Source organism: Lepus europaeus, chromosome 4 (genome assembly GCF_033115175.1).
Source record: "Lepus europaeus isolate LE1 chromosome 4, mLepTim1.pri, whole genome shotgun sequence".
NCBI classification, from domain to species: Eukaryota; Metazoa; Chordata; class Mammalia; order Lagomorpha; family Leporidae; genus Lepus; species Lepus europaeus.
In genome coordinates, this window is record NC_084830.1 from 10,721,007 (window position 1) to 10,742,839 (window position 21,833).

The 21,833-nt window shown below is 39.0% G+C and overlaps 2 protein-coding genes across 5 annotated transcripts in view; one reads left to right on the forward strand and one right to left on the reverse strand.

The window, feature by feature from the left end:
* Positions 1-21,833, reverse strand: part of EFR3A (EFR3 homolog A) — a 135,650-nt gene that overhangs the window by 15,143 nt on the left and 98,674 nt on the right. For all 4 annotated transcript variants that reach the window (XM_062187976.1, XM_062187977.1, XM_062187978.1 and 1 more), the window contains 7 exons: positions 21,579-21,630; positions 19,354-19,526; positions 18,838-18,913; positions 13,557-13,718; positions 12,829-12,960; positions 11,269-11,336; positions 9,368-9,495 (listed from right to left, as the gene is read on the reverse strand). In XM_062187976.1, coding sequence (XP_062043960.1) covers positions 9,368-9,495; positions 11,269-11,336; positions 12,829-12,960; positions 13,557-13,718; positions 18,838-18,913; positions 19,354-19,526; positions 21,579-21,630 — 791 coding nt within the window. The remainder of the gene's footprint in view (positions 1-9,367; positions 9,496-11,268; positions 11,337-12,828; positions 12,961-13,556; positions 13,719-18,837; positions 18,914-19,353; positions 19,527-21,578; positions 21,631-21,833) is intronic.
* LOC133758267 (large ribosomal subunit protein uL22-like) lies at positions 1,353-1,966 on the forward strand. The gene has a single exon (XM_062189452.1). It carries the CDS (start codon positions 1,383-1,385, stop codon positions 1,935-1,937), a length of 555 nt encoding a protein of 184 aa, XP_062045436.1. The 5' UTR covers positions 1,353-1,382; the 3' UTR covers positions 1,938-1,966.

Genomic DNA, 21,833 nt, shown 5'->3' on the forward strand with positions numbered 1-21,833 from the left:
TTGGTTTACATATTTTCAAAATCCATGCATATCAATGGGGTACAATGCACTATGTCATTGATGAATGATGAAATCAGGCTGATTTGCACATCTATGACCTCAAGTATTTATCATTACTTTCTGGTAAGAACATTTAAAATTCTCCTTTAGTGAATGGGCTGTCAAAGAAGGAGGCAGCTTTCTCTGAAGGGAGGAGAGAACTAATTTGATTATGGCCTTGTCTAAATAAGGTCAGAGTTTGTGAACTCAAGAGGCTTCCATAGCCTTGGCAGCTCATGACAAGAGCCTAGGGGGATTACTGATGCCATAAACAAGAGTGTCAATTGTTAAATCAACAACAGGAGTCATTGTGCACTTACTCCCCATGTAGGATCTCTGCCCTTAACGTGTTGTACTATGCAAATTAACGGTAAAACTAGTATTCAAACAGTACTTTATACTTTGTGTTTCTGTGTGGGTGCAAACAGTTGAAATCTTTACTTAGTATACACTAGTTGATCTTCTGTATATAAAGATAATTTAAAATGAATCTTAATGAAGAATGGGATGGGAGAGGGAATAGGAGATGGGATGGTTTGCGGGTGGGAGGGTGGTTAAGGGGGGAAAAACAGCTGTAATTCAAAAGTTGTACTTTGGAAATTTATATTTATTAAATAAAAGTTTAAAAAATTCTCCTTTAGCAATGCAGAAATATGTATTATTATTGTTAATATGGTTACCATGTTGTGTAAGTAAACATCAGAACTTATTTCTCCTATGTAAGCTTAAGAATACACATGTAAGTAAAATCATTCTGTATCATCACTCTGTGGCTAGTTTACCTTACTTAACATAATGTCCTTCAAGTTCATCCATGTTGTTGCAAAAGACAGAACTAGCTGTTTTTCATTTTTTAGGCAGAATAGTATTCTACTGTATGTATTTATGTGTATATATACACCACATTTTAAAAATCTACTCATCCACTGGTGAACATTCATTCAGGTGCTTTGGTATACACTACGAGTCACGATATCAATGGAAGTGCTATGAGACAGTACAGAGCTATCTCTGCTCACCTGCTTTTAGCTCTAACCAGGTTATCTTTTTTTATTTGAGGGGAAGAATGACAGAGAGAGAGAAAGACAGAGACAGAGACCTTCCATCCACTGGTTCACTCTGCCAATGCCTGGGACAGTCAAGGCTGGACCATGCTAAGGCTAGGACCCTGGAACTCCATCTGGTCTCCTATGTGAACGGCAGGAAAGCAATAAATTGAGCCATCATCTGCTGCCTCCCAGGTATATTAGCAGAAACCCGAGGCAGGACTTGATCCCAGGCACTCTGACATTGAAAGAGATGGGAAAGCTCTTCCTGTAAGCGGCCTTAGGTGACCTGCGAAAATGGTTCGCTACTCACTGGACCCAGAAAACCCCACAAAATCATGCAAATCAAGAGGCTCAAATCTTCACGTTCACTTGAAGAACATTGGAGAAACTGCCCAGGCCATCAAGGGTATGCATATACAAAAAGCCACCAAATACCTGAAAGATGTCACAGTAAAGAAGCAGTGTGTGCCGTTCCGTCGGTACAATGGTGGAGTTGGTAGATGTGCCCAGGCCAAGCAGTGGGGTTGGACCCAGGCTCGTTGGCCCAAAAAAAGTGCCAAGTTTCTGCTGCACATGCTTGAAAATGCAGAGAGTAATGCTGAGCTGAAGGGTTTGGGTGTAGATTCTCTGGTCATTGAGCACATCCAGGTGAACAAGGCCCCCAAGATGTGCCGCCGGACCTACAGAGCCCACGGCCAGATCAACCCGTACATGAGCTCCCCGTGCCACATCGAGATGATCCTCACTGAGAAGGAACAGATTGTTCCTAAGCCAGAAGAGGAGGTGGCACAGAAGAAAAAGATATCCCAGAAGAAACTAAAGAAGCAAAGACTTATGGCTCGGGAATAAACTCAGTATAAAATAAATATGAATTAAAAGAAAAAAAAAAGAGATGGGAAATGTGAGGAGTTAACTAGGCTAATGGGCAGCTGGGCAAGTTGGAAGGCAATCAGGTCAGTTAACCGCACTTACCAAAGCTAGACAGGATAGTAAGCCCTTCCTTCTGATTAGCTGTTTTTCTACTCCTGCCCTGATTGGTTAAATCTAGGTTTGATTTTCAGAAAGGGGCTAATCAGAGCCATATCTTGTTTATAAAGGGCAGACACTGGCAAGCTTCCTTGGCAACTCCTCCCTTGGAGCTCACCTCCTGAGTACTGTGGTAAGAGGTTTCTCACTTTCAATAAAACTTGCTTTATTCACTGCCCCTGTCCACATGGAAATTCTTCTTTGACGTGAGACAAGAACCGAGATCACCCTTGTCTTCTTCATCATCCTCCCCGACGATATGGGGCGAGGGCATCCCATTTGCAGCTTATTTTACTGCAACAAAACATCTACACCAAGGTCAACTTTTAAGGTCTCCCCAGAACTAAAAGTGAGGAAAAAATAAAGCCTGCTTCTCGTAGAATACACTATGAAATAAACTTCATGTTCAATCACACAGGCCAATGGTTGTGAAAGAGTCAAACTGAAGATAAACATAGGTAAGAAAAGAGAAGGGGCAGAAGAGATCATGGAGTGGCAAACCAAGGGGCAGAGAGAAAGCACAGTGGCCTGATAGTTAAGAAAAATGGTCAGAAATTCTAAAAGGAAAGAAAATGATATTCAATGGGAAATTCTTAAAACTACATTCTCATAACCTTTTCTCTTCTCATCTACATATTCATCTGCTTATGGTGGCTGCAGAGTAGCCCAGACACAATTACAGCCAAACATCTTGTAAAGCTCTAAAGTAGAGCTCATGGAGGACAGCACCCCTGTGTGTCACATACGTTCTTGCTCTGCCTTTCCTCTGTGGGCTGCACTGTGCTGAGTCCCCGGACAAATGTCAGGTCAGCATCTCCTAGGTCTCAAATGCACCCTCTGGAGAGGCTCTTGTTTTCTTCCCCAGATTGAGTTACCTCACTCTCCATTTTCTCATTCCTTTCTGCTACTCACAAAGGTAACAATCCCTTCTCTTTTTTTGTTCTTATCTGGGCACAAGGATCTACAGTTTAGAAGCAATACTTCTAAATGAAGGCCAGCATTAGAGCTCTGCCTAGCTTCCCTCTGATATTTTGCTGCTACCTGATGTATCCATGCCTAATTTATATAACTGCACCCAGATGGCTAAAGAAGAAAGAAAATAGTCTGAATGCAAGTCTGGTACAGGACTACATTAACTGAATTCTAACATAATTTGATATGGCTAGATAAAGAAAAAAAGATACAGGAACTGACTTAATTACATTCAATCAATCCTGAATGTATCTAGCATTATTAGACCACCCAGATTCAGATCAAAAGCTAACTGGAATGAGTGAAACTTGCAGGTACTTTGTTTAGACACAAACTTCAAAATGTAGTCTAATGCAAATATACTACTTATAAAGATACGCTGCATTGGTTCTATGTAAAAATATGAAATTACATCTCAAACTAATGTTCTACAGAATAAAAACAAATCAAAGCTCTTTTCAGTAGGGAATAAAAAATCATGTGAAAAACAACCTATTGTTTTTAAGCAAACTTTAAAACAGAAATTCAATCCCCTCCAGAAAGGAGATGGGACCTACATCGGAAACCAGGTTTACAAGTTTTGATTCACATGTAACCCTGGCACACTGCTATGGAGGAGAGTGGTGATCCAATCAGGCCCCATCAGGCCATGAGCATCTCTCCACGTTCCCCACCCTTCCTCCATGTTTGTGGTCTCCGAGCTCTTCTCCTCCAACAGGGGTTGGTTAAAAAACAACATTTTTTTTAAAGGGTACACTCTTTTTTAGATTTTTAAATTATTTTTATTTATGTGAGAGGTAGTTAAAGACAGTGAGAGGGAGATACAGAGAGAAAAGCTTTCCTTCCGTTGGTTCACAACCCAAATGGCTACTATGGCCAGCACACTGAGCCGATCCAAAGCCAGGAGCCAGGAGCTTCCTCCCAGTCTCCCATGCGGGTGCAGGGTCCCAAGCACTAGGGCCAGTGCTTTCCCAGGCCACAGCAGAGAGCGGTTTGGAAGAGGAGCAGCTGGGACACAAACCGGCGCCCAAATGGGATGCCAGTGCTGCAGGCGGAGGATTAACCTACTGCACCATGGTGCTGGCCCTAACAACAGATATTTTGACAAAGCAAATTAAGATAGCCATGTATTATAAGTGCTTTTAATCAACAGGACAAATCAAAACTATCTGAAAGTCAACTAGAACATTAAGACCTGAAATAAATACTAAAATCATTCCTATATTTATAGAAAATTGTTTCGTTTTTAAAGTACTTTCATGGAGCTGGCATTGTAGCATAGTGGGTGAAGCCACCACCTGCAATGCCAGCCAAAAACACATGGGTGCCAGTTCATGTCCTGCCTGCTCCATGTCCATTCCAGGTTCCTGCTAATGGCCTGGGAAAACCAGTGGAAGACAGCCCAAGTATCTGGACTTCGCCACCCATGTGGGAGACCCCGAAGAACCTCCTGGCTCCTGGTTTCAGCTTGGCCCAGTGCTGGCAGTTGCGGATGTCTGGGGAGTGATCCAGTAGTTGAAATATCACTCTACCCCCTTCTCCCCTCCACTCTCTGTAACTCTGACTTTCAAATAAATAAATGTTAAAAATAAATAAGTAAAGCACTTTCAAGTACATATTTACGAGCTAAAACACTGAGGGTTTTTGGTCCTTGCTTTCTCTCTGAGAACAGGTCACCAACATATTAATGGGCATGCCCAATGTCAAATGGTTATAACACAGCCAAAATTAATATAATAGACTTTTGACTCCAAGCCAACATAGACACAGCTTATGTTTTCTGGTTCAGACAAAATCAATTACCATCAGTTCTTTCAAACTACATTGCTTCACCTACTGCAGCTGCTTATCCATGGCAGCAAATGGCTGTTTGGAGGAAGATAAGACAATGATTGTATTTTTATTTATAAGTGATTTTTTTTCCTATTCTTTGTACAATGTTATGAGTTGTGTGTTCAGTGTAAAAGGATACACATACACACACATATCTGTGCATGTGTATCCTCTGTCCTTTCTTAGCAACTTTTTCAAAGACTAAGCCATACTAGAGTCTATTCATCCTCATGGACAATAACAGCAACTGAACAAATCCTAATGACAATGCATATATATGCTTCTATTTCTTTTCATTTTGCCATCAAAACTGTTGTTGCAAAGGCTGTCAATAATCATCTAGGAAAACCCAAAGAAAGGCTGTCATTCAGTCTCAGACTCCCTGAAGTTAAGTTATTGAAGCTTTCCCCTCCACCTCCCCAGGCGTCCTACACATCCACAATACAGCATTACAACTTTCTCCTGTTACATTCTAATGGGACACTTTGAGTCGTAGCCTTTTACATGCTCCTTCCCAGCATTCCTTTGCTAAGGAAAGGGGAATTCTTTAGCCATTCTGTCCTTTTCCTCTTCTTCACATCTTCACTTTGAGAGGTTACCCAGGAATCTTCCCTGAAGGCTTTAGCAAAATGTCCTATGTTGCTGACAACAAACTTCACTATAACCTCTCAATTCTCATACAAAACCCAGCCCTGACTCCTAACTGCCTAGAGGACTTTACTTGAATGTCCTCTTCCAAACTAGTCATGACTTCCTATTTATGTTAACAAAAATTCTACTTTCTATCATCTTAGATTCAAAACTACCTTACAGACTGTTATAGCTGTACACACACTTTTTTCATTCCTCATACAAACCTGGTCACATTAACCAATCCTCCTGAAACCAAAAACCAAAACCAAATCTAAGTGGCAAGGGAACCCTGTTCTCAGTTCTGAACATCCATACAAGTGCCAAAGTTGGAAACCTAGACACAGTCTCTGGCCTCTCCCTGTCCTCCAGTAAATTGTGTGTAGACTCTCCTGTAAATTTTTCCATACCCACTTCCCTGTATTCTCACTGATACCTTTTTAGTACAGATTACTTTCACCTCTCCTAGAGACTACTGAAAAACTCTCTTAAATGGTCATTCCATACCCAGTTTGCTAAACTACAACCACTCTGATTATTGTATCTCTTAATTAAAACTATTCAATTCCTCCTCATTGATTTCAGAATGAAATTCAAACTATTTAACTTGGATTTGCAATTTCCAATCCCATTCCCTCAATTCACTCCAAACTGATTGCATTAATTCCCTGAATAAATTGTTCACTCACACACGCTATCTCTGTTTAAACAGGGTTCACTTGTCTAACATTTGTCTTAGACTCTACTTAGGGACTTTTCTTCTTGATGATATCCCTGGCCCATCAAACCTGGATTGAATATTCTCCTGGATGCTGACTGAGGATCCTAAACTTCCCAGATTAAAGACTTCAGGCATATTACAACTGCTCACTTATAAGCCTTTTTAGAGACAAATTACACAAGAAAATGAAATTCTTTCCTATAATCCAGAATATTAGTAAAGCACTATTTTGGGAGAATTGAGAAAAAGAGTCACTCAAATCATTTTCTGTGTGTTGTGGTTTGGATGAGACCCCAACTTAGAAAGGCTCCTCAGAGAGTGGTGCTTAGCACATGCAAAGACATACACTATTCCCTCGAGTTCTAGGGTTACTGGAGATTTTTTTCAAAAATGCAATAATCAACTAAAATTGATGAGCACTTATTATATCAGTCACCAACAGTTCTGTTAGGTTTTAGACAGATCATATTCTTTCTCTAGAATCAGTTAGTGCACTTCCATTCTTCATTCACCTTCCCCACTAGATCTTAATCCTTGAAAGTAGAGACTGCATCCTTAATATTTTCCACTCCCCACCAAAGTCAGAAAAGTACATTTAGAAAAGGGGTATGAAATAAATGGAAACAAAATTCAATCTATATCATTCTGGGTCCCTGAATAATCCTTAAGCTAATTTATTAAGTACCAACTGTACAGGAAAGAGTTAATTCTACTGGTGTAATCTAATTGAATTATTTCAGCCTCACTATCTTCATTTGTAGACTGAGATGTTATCTTCCTCACCAAACTTTTATACAGATGAAGAAAGAATTGAATACAAAGCGCTTATCACAGTACCTGCATATAATTAGTCAATACATGGTAGCTACTACTGTGATGGTGGTATGACATGGTATTGATGTAGGCAGGCATCCAGGTGAAAACTGATTAGGTTGTGAGCTGGAAGACCATGCCTTCACCATGCCCTGTGTGACTTCATGCCCCTACCTTGGCCACACCTGTGTGCTCTCCCACCAATCAGGTTAATAAACCACTCCCTTTTGAAAGTGGATTAAAAATCTGGGACACAGTGTGCCTGCTCTCTCCTTTCCTTGGCTTCTTGCCAGTGCGGGGCTTGCTGCGGCCCTGCACCTAGATGCTCCTCCTGGCCTAGATGCTCCTCCACGTGGCTGGTTCCTGGCACCCGGTATGAATCCAGATTTATCCCTCTTTTAGATAAAGCTCTCACTCTCCGATGCATCCTTCTCACTGAATAAAAGCTTAAAAATGTAACATGCTGCCTCGTTTATCTATGCCAGTATTTAGAATCCTTCTCTGAATATTAGGCAAGAACCCACAAGAGCTTATTAATATTGGGAATTTATTAATAAGCATACGGTGATATGGTATGGCACCCCATATTCTGATTTCATATGGCACCCCAGATGGGACTTTTGGGGGAACTTTAAGAAGGCTATATTCTGATATCATATTTTAGGGGGGCAATCCCAATATCAGTATGATACACAATACATGGGTATTTTGCTATTTCTTTTTACATACTGCTATTAAATAACTTTAATTTTTAAAATGAATATCTGATGGCCATACAGCAAAAGGAAATGTCTTAACTGAGTATCCCATAGAATATCACCATTTCTTCAGCCTCCTTTTTTCATTAAGGCAAGCCACAGACTGGTTATAAAGTATCAAAGTCCTTACAAGTCAGAAAAATCGTAATTCATACATAGTGATTGCTTTGCACCCATACCATTAATTATAAACTGAAATATTCAGAATTCTTCCAGTCAATGACAGAAGGACATTACAAAGTAGGACAGATATTTTTCAGGGGTGGGAGGAACTAAGGAAGAGCAAACTATCTGTTTAAAAAAAAAAGTGCTAGAATTTTAATTTAGAATTAAGAGTAAAGTAACAGGGTAGAAGCACATAGCAAAAGAGTGAAAATAAACAATTGCTATAAGGAAGGCAAAGCAAAATACAAACTAAACTTCTAACTATGAAATACACAGGGAACTGGCTCCGTTTCTAAAGGCGCATTTTAGGAAGCTGTTTTCCTAGAGGACAGACGAGGGAAAAGGCAGGCCTAACTGGCAGCTGGATTTACCTTTGCACTTGCGCCTGGGTTTATGAGGCTTTTTGCCTGAAGGAAAGAGAGCTAAATCCAAATTATAAGAATAAAATATTTTAAGTCTTCTTAAAAATTGCTTTAAATAGAAAGTTCTATTAATACTTTTTCTTACATTTTTATTTCCCGAGAAATTCTTGAAGAACATAATCTCTTAATAGTATGACATTTAAAAAAATCGTGAAAGCATTCATGAACATCTTAAGACTATTCTGAATAACCACCATTGTAGCAGATGTGTACATATTTTGGATCTGCATAAAAAAGACAGCTATTTACAAAGATTTGACTGTTTCAGCAATTAGTCCAGAAAGCGATCTCACTGAAACCAAACAGTTCTCATATATATCAGAGGCACCCCACAGGAAGAACTGTTGCTTCCAACAAATGTAATATTTATGTAATCAATGGAAAGTCAGAGTATAAAATAGAAATTCCTTTTTTTCATTTTTAAAATAAAAACTGAATATAAAACACGATTCAGTTTTGCCTTCAAATACCACAGATTTACTTCAGGCAATGCAGAGAATGGAAGGAAATGCACAGTCCACAGCTGACAAGAATACTCCTAACTTAAATATAGTTAACAAATTTCTTTACACAGCAAACAGACTGTACTCCTTCACAGACAAAAGTGGCTAAATAATCACTAATTACTCATTAAACAATTTTCACCCATTTCTATAAATTAAATACAATATTATTCATGGAGGAAAGACATCATGTTAAGATAATTTATTAAATGTAATAATAAAATAGCAATAAAGACTCAAAACTTGATTTACTAATGATAAAATCATATTTATATCTTTGGATTTCCTAAAGGATTTTAAGTGAAACTTAAAAAATAAACACTCTTAAACATTTGAAAGAGTAGGCTACCCTCTTTTCTTGCCAATTGGATAATGTAAAAATTACCGAACTATAACCAGTTACCAAGGTTAAGAGTTTCAATGATCTTCCTCTTACCTGTTACCTGTGGTACGTATGGAACTGACAGCCTCTCCACGCTGTATCCACTTCCTCCCAGCGACTCTGCAATTTTGTTGGTCAGGAAATACAAATTTTTTTCATGTTTCTCTAAAGATTTTGGAAGCCTGCCAGGTTGATCAAAACAACAATCATTCAGTATTATTTAAATTACTTAGTAAAAAGTTATTAAGCAAAGCACTCCAGAGCAAAATCCTCTCTCTTCTAAATATAATCTCAAATTAATCTGTAATTAGTAACAATCAGTGCATTTTAGGTGACTAAACCGAGCACTTTAAAAGCAGATGGTGGGGGCCCTGGCCTGTAGTGCCAGCATCCCATTTGGGCGCTGGTGCGAGTCCCGGCTGCTCAACTTCTGCTCCAGCAATCTGCTACGGCCTGGGACAGCAGTGGAAGATGGCCCAAATCCTTGGGCCCCTGCACCTATGTGGGAGTCCAGGAAGAAGCTCCTTTCTGGCTCCTGGCTGTGGATCAGCACAGCTCCGGCCGTTGTGGCCATCTGGGGAGTGAACATGCAGATGGAAGACCTCTCTCTCTCTATTTCTCTCCCTGCCTCTCCTCTCTCTCTGTGTGTAACTCTGACTTTCAAGAGGAGGGGTGGGAGAGTAGGTGGGAAGAGTCAGTATGGTGGAAAAAATCACTATATTCCTAAAGTTGTACTTATAAAATGCATGAAATCTGTATTCCTTAAATACAGTTTCTTTGGGGGGAAAAATAAAATAAAAAACAAACATGAAAAAAAAAAATCTTAAGAAAAAAAGCAGATGGTGGGGTCAGTGCTGTGGCATAATGGGTAAAGCCACCACCTTCAGTGCTGGCATCCAGTTCAAGTCCCAGCTGCTCCACTTCTGATCCAGCTCCTGCTATGGCCTGGAAAAGCAGTAGAACATGGCCCAAATCCTTGGGCCCCTGCACCTGCATGGGAGACCTGGAAGAAGCTCCTGGCTCCTGGCTTCGGATTGGTGCGGCTCTGGCCACTGCGGCCAATTGGCGAGTGAACCAGCAGATGGAAGACCTCTCTTTCTCTGCCATCTCCTTCTCTCTCTGTGTAACTCTGACGTTCAAATAAATAAATAAATCTTAAAAAAAAAAAAAAAAAAGGAAAAAGCAGATGGTGTGTAGTCCCACATACTAACTACGGTGCTCTGACTCTTCTCCCCGTGATGTTCCAATAGTGAATTCAGCCTTATAATCTCTGTTCATATTGAACATGAGAAGCACACAGTCAAATCAATTCTTACTTTCATGCTAATTAAAAATCTTCTGTATAAAATAAAAAATGTAGCTCATTGATTATTAATAAAAACTACAATCAATTAGCCAAGTGACTGAAAGCACTTCCCAAACCATATAGTTTCACTTTGCTTTTAAAGTGCTGATATGATCTTACGCTGATGCTTCCAATATTAAATAGCTTGTAGAGCCAAAAATTTGAATAAAATATAGAAGTTTATTATTCATATATCTGTTTCCTTTGGCAAGCAAGTTACCAATTTTAATACATTCTTTCACAATTTTATGAGTATTGTTATCTATTACTGAAAATTTGCAACAGGATATTATGTTCTCTTAAATAAGGGTCTATTTATATAAGAGAACATAAAAAAAGTTATAGTTAAAAGACATATTCCTACATTAAAACAAATATGATATAGCTCTTTTTTTCCTTTTTTTCTTTTTTTGCGACACTCCATGTGCACATGAGTTGATATTTATAATGCACAAGAACTTCTTATAGTAAGGAGAGAGGCTGGGTTAATTAAATGACACAAACACAAAATAATGATCAGTATAAAATGGGAAAAAATAATTACAGCAATAATTTATGTCATTGGTTTTTCCAGTCAGCACTTCCCTAGAAGTATAAAGAATTCACATACATGCACTTATCTCTGAAAATATGCTCTGGTAGAAAATAAGGGGCTTCCATAGTTCGAATTTCAATAACCTGAAAGAGTCAAAAACAAAACAAATATCAAAAACCTTAGCTCTCAAGACCTTGCTAAAAAACTCTGTAAAACAATTTAAAAAGGACAAAACCTTTAAACATTTAAATGAAATATAATTTTATTTTGAAATTTAAGCTAAGTCTTGAGCCTAGAGTTCATTTTTGTTTTATTATTTTAAAACCCTAGAGTACACTGTAAAATTTTAACAATAAAGTAATATATAAAGTAAGAAATGATATTTTACATTTGCTCAAACCTACTATGAAGGAACAAGCATTTTTTCCAAAGAACTACTTTGGAAATACCATTGCAAATCACCACCCTGCAGGTTCTGAACACTTTCTGTAGCCTGTGCATGAGGCCTCAAACCGTTTGCGTAATGTGGCTCCGCCACGGCTCTGTGAGCAATGCAAACAGGGTATTCTGCTGTTAGAATATCTGCATCTCTAATGGCAGGCCTCAGAACTTACCCACATGTTTACTGAATGACTAAGTTTTATCAAGATACACAACAAAAACCTATATTTTTTAAGGACTGAAAGATGTACTTCCAATTTCATAAAAATTAGGTTCTTCTAAATGTTTTTTAAAATTTTTTTTTATTTTTATTTTTTATTTTTGACAGGCAGAGTGGACAGCAAGAGAGAGAGACAGAGAGAAAAGTCTTCCTTTTGCCATTGGTTCACCCTCCAATGGCCGCCACGGCCGGTGCACTGCGGCCAGCGCACCACGCTGATCCGAAGACAGGGGCCAGGTGCTTCTCCTGGTCTCCCATGGGGTGCAGGGCCCAAGCACTTGGGCCATCCTCCACTGCACTCCCTGGCCACAGCAGAGAGCTGGCCTGGAAGAGGGGCAACCAGGACAGAATCTGGCACTCCGACCAGGACTAGAACCCAGTATGCCGGCGCCTCAGGCAGAGGATTAGCTATTGAGCTGCGGCACCGGCCCATGTCAGATGTTTTTAAAGTGGACCCGGCCCATGTCAGATGTTTTTAAAGTGGACTTGTTCTGCTAAGTTAGGGACTCTGAAGTGTATGTTAAATCACATAAGTAACTATTTAAGAGTTATTACTGAAAAAACCTTAAGCATAATTGAAGGACTCAAGACAAAATTTTAAGACTCATGTTAATTCAATTTTTAAATATGCCTCAAGTAGAGTAAAATAATAATGTAACATAAGAACAAAAGTAACGTGATTTTGGAAAATTTAGATATTAAGAATCATAATGCTAAAAGAAAAAATTATACAAGTAATCACATAAGATATTGACAAAGAAAACTCACCCACTACATTAAAAAATTCTAATAAGTATCAAAGAAAATATAGGATAAAAATACTAACTGTAGTTGAGCTGTCATTTCAATTTAATTACTATTTTTATAGAATTGTCTTAATAATTTGATATATAATCATAAAATTAAAAATAATCACCACTGAAAGAAAATAAGCCATTTTTAGACAAGTTTAAGGACTTTTGTAAACACATTACCTTGCTAACATGCTGGCAAAATGCAGGGACAGCTATCATCTGACTTACAAAGTTGAGGTACGCTGCAACCAGGGCCATGATTCCACACCGATGGAACATTGGCAAATTATCCTCATTGATAATCGCACTGTCCTTGAATAAGAAACAAACACATCCAACAGATCACATTCTTAAGCTCCACTGACATTTTCTCTATGATTACACTGGAAAACTGCAGACAGTCTGGAATGCTAACAAAAACATCATCTTGTCAGAAGTTATTTTTTAAAAGAATTCTGAAAGGACAATAAATGCCCATTCACAGTGGAGTTAAATCTCTCAACTTCAATGTCTCTATCTTGAGAAAGCCTTTTCTGTGCTAACATCTCTGCTCTAACATCTCCTATATTTTATAATGTACAAGTGCAATTTAAAAACATCAAATATATAATTAGTAGTCAAGGACTATCTTTTCCATTAGACAGACAGTATGGGTGTACAGGCTGTCTTTTTCATCACAGCACCCCTACAGCCTTGAATGATATTTAGCATGAAGTCAATACTCACTTGTTAAAAAAAAGAATGCTATTATAATCTTGGTTATTTTAGATTTATAAGTAGACATCTCTAATTAAAATTCATGTCCTTGGATAAAGGCAATAACACTTTAGAAAAGGTGTCTGTTTCATTAAAAAAAAAAATAAAAACACAAAAACAGTTTTCTTCAGTGACAGGTAATGAAAGCACACCTGTAAGGCAATGACCAGGCGGATAAGATCGATAACCACTTCTTCGTTGGCCAGTTCAATGGTTATAAGAGCAAGAGAAGTGTAAAGTAGCTCATAGTTTTTCTGAACATTGTCTTCCTCTTTACAGCCCAAATATATGTGCCGATATAGCTGTTGCCCATTCTGTAAGGAAATGACAGAGAAAAAAGATAATTCTGTAAAATGTAGTAAAGGAAAATGTCACATGCATATAACCTTATAAAATAGTTCTTTTATTTCATAATGTAACATGGAAGTTGAGGTGATAATTATATGGTCAAACTGAATTCAAATGATTAACATCAGCAAATATGCTAACATACAACTACAAAACAATGGTAGAGTTGAAGAGCAAACCTTAAAAACAGCTACTAAGAAATAGTTCTAATGTAAACAATGTTTTTAGCAATAATTTGGGAAAACAAAATCAAATTATAGACTGATTTGAGAAAACACTAAAATGGATGGCAGAATCCTGGGAAGATACTTTTGTAGTACAGCCTTGGCAATGACACTGAATACTCTGCTGTGGGGAAATGGACTGGCTTTCTTGTCTTGGGGATAAACCTTATGCTGTGGGCTAAGAGCTATCCAAGTGGGCAGACACAGTGGCACAGTGAGCTAAGACTCAACCTGCAGTGCCAGCATCCCCTCTGGGCAGTGGTTGGTGTCCTGGCTGCTCTTCTTCTGATCCAGCTCTGTGCTAATGGCCTGGGAAAGCAGTGGAAGATGGCACATGTTCTTGGGCCCCTGTACCCACATGGGAGACTGAGAGGATGCTCCTGGTTCCTAGCTTCGGATCGGTGTAGTTCTGGTCACTGCAACCATATGGGAAGTGAACTAGCGTATGGAAGACCATTCTCTCTAATTCTACCTCTAACTCTACCTCTCAAATAAATAAATAAATAAATATTAACATAGGAGTGGAGTCTCCAAAGGCAAGTCCAAAGTCCATTTACAGGAAAGAGGGAAAAGAAACTCCACAGGCATTGCACAGAGGTTTCTCCCTAAACTAGATTAGTACGTTAATACCTAAGCATTAACCTAAGTATTTTAATAAAGGATATAGGGCTGGCACTGTGGCATAGCGGGTAAAGCTGCCACCTGTGGTGCCGGCATATCATATGGGCGACAGTTCAAGTCCTGGCGGCTCCACTTCCAATTCAGCTCTCTGCTGTGGCCTGGGAAAGCAGTGGAAGATGACCCAAGTCCTTGGGTCCCTGCACCTGTGTGGGAGACCAGCAGAAGCTCCTGGCTCCTGGAATGGCTGCCATGCTCCTGCCTTCCCTACTCCTCATCCTTCCCCATATTTGATTTAACTAGTTAGTGGTCAAGCATTAGTGTTTTTAAAGCGCCAAGCTTCCCAGGTAACTGTAGTGTTCAGCCAGCGTTAAGAACATGCATACCGCCACGTGGCAGGGGTTGGGTGGAGTGGGGGCTATCAGGCCTGTTTCTTGGCAGGTTCCTCTGAGTACTTCAGAAGAGAGAGCTGAGCAAGAACAGCATGAGACTCTGGTACCCAGCCTGTCTACAAAAAGTGTGTATTGTGCTCTGTTCTCCGTCCATCTGTGACAGTGACTGCTACATCTGCTGAAACCAGTGATGCATGCAGGCAGGCCTCTGTTGGTTACAGACAGGAAAACCGCTCTCCTACCAGATTCCTCTGTCTTTGAAGTTGACATTCAGCTCTGTACCACTCTGAACTCAGAGTTTGCTTTTCTCTAGAAAGGTCTTATGTACTAGGTCTTCTCAAACCCTAAGAAATACTCTTGAATCCCATGCTTTCTAAACATTAAAAAACATTAAAGCAGGCCGGCGCCGTGGCTCAACAGGCTAATCCTCCACCTTGCAGCGCCGGCACACCGGGTTCTAGTCCCGGTTGGGGCACCGATCCTGTCCCGGTTGCCCCTCTTCCAGGCCAGCTCTCTGCTGTGGCCAGGGAGTGCTGTGGAGGATGGCCCAAGTGCTTGGGCTCTGCACCCCATGGGAGACCAGGAGAAGCACCTGGCACCTGCCATCGGACCAGCATGGTGCGCCGGCCGCAGCGCGCTACCGCGGCGGCCATTGGAGGGTGAACCAACGGAAAAAGGAAGACCTTTCTCTCTGTCTCTCTCTCTCACTGTCCACTCTGCCTGTCAAAAAAAAAAAAAAAAAAAAACAAACATTAAAGCAGTGCTCACATACATAAGAGTTCAGGTTTCAGGTTCCATAAGTAATTTAAGTGTATTTTTAAAAATCATTTCTACATACCCACCATATTAAATAAAATTAAACTTTTGCAACTTTTATTATAACCATGCAGAATAAACAGGTTTAATGACTTTTTAAAGTATCTGGGTATTATTTAGTGAATTTGAAGAATGCATAACTTCTTTTGCAGTGATTTCTCCAACAGCCTTTTCAGAAATGGGAACTGAACACACCATAACACACACACAAGCATGCTTGTTCATATCATGGAATACATTTACTCCATGGAATACTGTGAAAGCTACCTACACATGGATGGATTCCACCAAGATAGAGCTGAATGAGAAAAACTAAACAGAATAACACACAAACTGAGGTTCCTCACATACAAAATATAAGTAGCCAAATAAACTAAATAATGTTGTTTAAAAGTCAGAGCTGTGGGACGGGTATTTGGCTGAGCAGTTCAGTGGCTGCACAGGAAATCCTTAGGAAGCCCACATCCCACATCTAAGTGCCTGAGAATGACACAGCCCCAGCTCCTGACTCCACAGCTTCCTGCTACTGTAGACCCTGGGAGGCAGCAATGATGGCTAGGAACACCTCCCAGGGTCAAGTGGAAGGGCATTCTGCCCAGGGACTGTCTTTTTTTTTGACAGGCAGAGTGGACAGTGAGAGAGAGAGACAGAGAGAAAGGTCTTCCTTTGCCGTTGGTTCACCCTCCAATGGCCGCAGCAGCTGGTGCACTTGCGGCCGGCGCACCATGCTGATCCGAAGGCAGAAGCCAGGTGCTTATCCCTGGCACTTGGGCCATTCTCCACTGCCCTTCCGGGCCACAGCAGAGAGCTGGACTGGAAGAGGGGCAACCGGGACAGAATCTGGTGCCCCGACCGGGACTAGAACCCAGTGTGCTGGCGCCGCAGTGGAGGATTAGCCTAGTGAGCCGCGGCGCCGGCCAGGACTGTCTTTTTTCAAACAGACTCAATCTAAGATGTTCTAAGATGAGCAAGTTTTAGGCATGGCAATAACATGAAACACAGCTTCCTGTACAGACAACTGCTAGCACAGAAAACATACTACCCATGCTGAATGCAAGATTCTCTCACAAAAAGGGCAGTCCACTGTCCTGTGGCTACAGAACACAATCCTTCTCTTTAGAACTTTGTAGAAATTTTTGTAAACTGCCAGTTAATGTTGCTTATGAAAATCAAATAGCATTTTTACTGATAAATTAAAGTGGAAAGGTAAATTAAAAAGAGTGTCTAATTCTAAAAATAAAATTTTGATGAAGGAAAAAGTATGAACTGATTTTTCCCAAGGAAGAAGATCCTATTAGTCATAGTCCATCCTATCAGTAACAAATGCTAACCACTTTAGCTATTTGACACTGCAAAACAGGACAACTAACTCAGGAACCAGTTAAAGGATTCAAAATTTAACATATAACAAAGCAGTCTCATCTTGCAGGCAAATAAATCAATCATTCAAATTGATGATGAGAAAAACTAAGCATGGAGAAGTGTTATTTCTATCACTATCATAACAGATAAAATGAAATCCAGTCTCAGTGTTCAGTATTATTGAAGGTCATCACATAAATACAAAGACCTTGAATCAATCATCAATTTAGTTTGCAAAATTCATTGTTTTATTCAGGATTAAAAAGTTCCTCAGTGATGTGCAATATCTTCTTTAGCTGGGTTATATTAAAAAATATACAAAAAAATACAAGTTGGTAAGAGTTAATGTCTCTGCCCTCTTGATTAACCAGCATTTTGATACACAAGGGTACTTCAAAATGTTCATGGAAAAATGGAATTAAAAAATAAGCTCAGTTTTATGCTAGAAAACTTTGAAATCTATGCAGTTTTCTGAATCCACATTTTCTATGAACTTTTTATGGCCTCTTTTTTTATGGCCCCTCATTATTATAACCCAACCTAAAAAATATTTTTATTCAAGGAATCAAGGAACAATATTTTCTTTTTTTTAAAAAAGATTTTTATTTATTTATTGAGAGAGTTACAGACAGTGAGAGGGAGAGTCAGAGAGAAAGGTCTTCCGTCCGTTGGTTCACTCCCCAAATGGCCGCAACAGCTGGAGCTGTGCCAGCCCAAAGCCAAGAGCCAGGGCTTCCCCTGGTCTCCCACACGAGTGCAGGGGCCCAAGGACCTGGGCCATCTTCTACTGCTTTCCCAGGCCATAGCAGAGAGCCGGACTGGAAGAGGAACAGCCAGGACCAGAACAGGTGCCCATATGGGATGCCAGCGCCACAGGTGGAAGATTAACCTACTGCACCACTGTGCCAGCCTACAATATTTTCAAAATAAATTTTGAAACTGAAGGAATTCACTTGATGCACAGAAATCAATAATGATAGAGATGGCAACATTAAAGATGGTGACTGCAGACAGTGTGGTCTAAGGAGGCAGAAGCATGGACCCAAGAGATTTCTGCACCAACCTTCCTACGTGTCTGTGTTCCCTGCAACTCTATAGACAGAGCTCCATTACCCACCATGATGAGTGCAGCACGGAGCTTAGAACATGTCATCTTTCAACACTAAGCTCAGTGTCTGCCAATATTAGGTGCTAACGCTTTGGATAAATAATGGCCCAGAAATTCATTCAATATGCTAGAAAACCCTACGGAATTTAAATTATCATCATGGAAATCTAGCTAGATAGTACTTAAGAGATCCTGCCTAACTCATTTTTGTAACCCAAATGTAGATAGAACAGTGCCTAATACACAGTAAATACTCATTATAGTTATTTATTCAATGGTGACTTTAAGTTGTTTATAAAAGAGCCACTAAAATGTAAAATCAGCATGTGTGTTCTGGATGGGGGAAGAGTACAGGGTAGAAATGAGAGAGTTTTCATTCAAAAGAAAAACTCTGGAACTATTACAGAAATGTAAGCTGGAGGAGACACCAGCAGGAATGTTGTAGCCATGTGGGGTGGCTGAAGTCAGCATCATGATTCTAAGGCTTCATTTTAAAAAGCAACAGATCAATAGAAAAGCACCTAAAATTTACATTATGGACTTAGTTTTCACAAGACGATCTTACCTTTTTCATGAAACTTGTATCTTGTCTACAGATTTTTTCTCTTTTTATCTTTAGGTCAGCTACATCTGGTATTATTCTAGAGATAATCAATATAATGTTTTGAATAAATAGCATATTTAGTTATAATACCATGTCGTATATGGAAAACTGTATTTATAATTAGGAGTTTATTTAATTTTTAACGAACATTTAAAATATGCCTATATGTATTGATACTACCGAATTATCAAGACAAATTAAGGAGGATTAAATATAGCAATCTAAATAATAATAAAGCAATTCCTAAATTTAAAGCAAAAGTGAAATAAAAATCATGTTAATTAGTGACTACTAGCAGATAAGACCTTTGAAATGTACATTAAACAACCTCCAAGCATTTCCTATCTTAAATATATTAATCGTTAAATAAAACTCTGTAAGAATAAAATCTGAAAATTTTTGATAGAAAAAAATCACAATACTTTAAGGCACTCACTTAGAAGACATCATCAACTCAGCACGTTTCAGCACCATTACCTGATCCCCCGGAGCTTGGCTCTATTGTCGTGGCGATCCATGAGGTTGTGCATGACCTCCAGAACTAACTGTCTCAGTTCATAATCTTCCATAAGAGATGGAGACAACAAAGGATCCAGAAAAGACCCTGGAAGTGCAGTAACAATTGTCTTTGCTTTGTATCCAGAGGTTACCTGTTTATCAGGAGGAAAACAAATAAAAAAACATTTGTCACTAATGCTTTGGTAAGATTCTCATATTGTTTTATAAGAACCATAAACCTATAGAAACAGAAAATATGGACATAAGCTTGAAGGAAAGACATAAAGGAAATTAGTGAAGTGCCATTATTCTTAAAAGAATAAAACTTCTAACAGGGCAGTTACCAAGTGCCAGGCACGATCTAACCACCAACTACGTATTGATTCCATCCACAGCACATCTGGTGAGCAAAGCCCCATTTTGTAAAGGAAACTGAGGTTCTCATAGGTTAGGAATAGGTAGTGAGCATGAAGAGGTGGAAAATACTAAAGGTAAGTCCTTCAAATTTTATTTTATTTTTATTTTTTTATTTTTTTGACAGGCAGAGTGGACAGTGAGAGAGAGAGAGAGACAGAGAGAAAGGTCTCCTTTTTGCCGTTGGTTCACCCTCCAATGGCCGCCACGCTGCAGCCGGTGCACCGTGCTGATCTGAAGGCAGGAGCCAGGTGCTTCTCCTGGTCTCCCATGGGGTGCAGAGCCCAAGCACCTGGGCCATCCTCCACAGCACTCCCGGGCCACAGCAGAGAGCTGGCCTGGAAGAGGGGCAACCGGGAAAGAATCCGGCGCCCCGACCGGGACTAGAACCCAGTGTGCCGGCACCGCAAGGCGGAGGATTAGCCTGTTGAGCCACAGCGCCGGCAGTCCTTCACATTTTAAATTTAAATTTGTAAATTATTCTTTTAAATTAAACAGTTGGATAACAGGAACACAATTTCATTTTGGAATGTCATACTTTATTAATTATTTGACTTGACATTTTGAGAATATTAGTATTCTCTAAATTTAAAGTTTTTAAGGAAAATATACTTAAATGTTATCAATATATTTTAATTGTATCACACATATATTTTTCAGTTGGCTATGTGGTATAATCAATTTACTTAGGGAATATGTTTAGTATAAACAAAGATCAGGACCAAATGAAAATTCAGCTGGGAGTTTCTACTTATTCTTGAGATTATAAGCATATATGAACTATTAAACATTTATACTTTGCACACTTACTATAGAATGGAGGTTATTTTCTAAATTGGCAGGGAAACTGGTGGGACAATTAGCTACCCACGTAGGAAATTAAAAATATATACATATTTCTCACACTATATTCAAGAATTTTTGAAATAAAAATTCTAAATAGAGAATACCAAATTTAAAAAAAATTATAATATACATAAATGTGTTTATTGCACAGTTGGCCATAACTTATTAAATAAGACACAAATAAAAAGGTGAGAAACAGAAAGCACTGATAACTATGTCTATATTTAAATATCACAAGCACCATGAACAAGATTGAAAATGAAATCACAGAAGATACTATTGTACTTATCTTTAGGTATGAGAGAATTCCTTAAAAAAAATAGGATTATGGGACATTAATATTTTCCCAGAATAAACCAGGAAGATATTGAATTGGAAAGACACACTTTCCAAACAACTGGCCCCTGCCTGGTTCTTATCATTACATTTGGAGTAGCTGAATAAAGAAAGAATACTGTTAACTATGAAATAATCAGCATTTCTCATTTTGGCTATAATTTTCCTTTTCAACTACTTACAGTCACTCCCAATTTAACGTACTAGATTTTCATTTTCATGAATTCTTTTCCCAGTATAAAATCAGTATGGTCAGGGTGTGAAGGAAGGAGCCTACTATGTAAAAGAACTCTAGACGTCAAGTCCAAGTTCTACTCTTTAGCACAGTGGCCATGGTGAACTTCATCTCCCTCCACTCCTCTGAGACCAGGCATCTGCATAATGGCAATATTTCCTTTCCTTTGTATATTTCATCATTATGAAGACCAAACAAAATGACAGAAGGAAGGAAACAGTAGTAAAAAGTATAGGGTAATAAAGAAAAATGCAAAGTATTTAATTCCAGAAACAGTGTTTAGCAAATAAGAAAATGAAGCTGATGATGTGAGGCTATTCTTTTATTTTTCAGTAACTTACAGTGTGTCCTTCATATGCCTTAAATGCCTTACCATGAGTAAAGACCTCAGCAACATTATCTGAATCCGCCTCGTTCCCAAATCCCTAAAATAACAAAATGCTGGCATTAAAACTCATTAACATTCACTCCTATTACTATTTATTGATTTTAAAATTCTGTTCCACTGGCTGTTATTTTTATGATAGCAAAAGGCCTGGCACACTTTATAAGCTAAGGTAAATTTCATATGAATTAAATTTATTATACATATATAAAAAATCAAATTTAAACAAAAAATTGAGATATT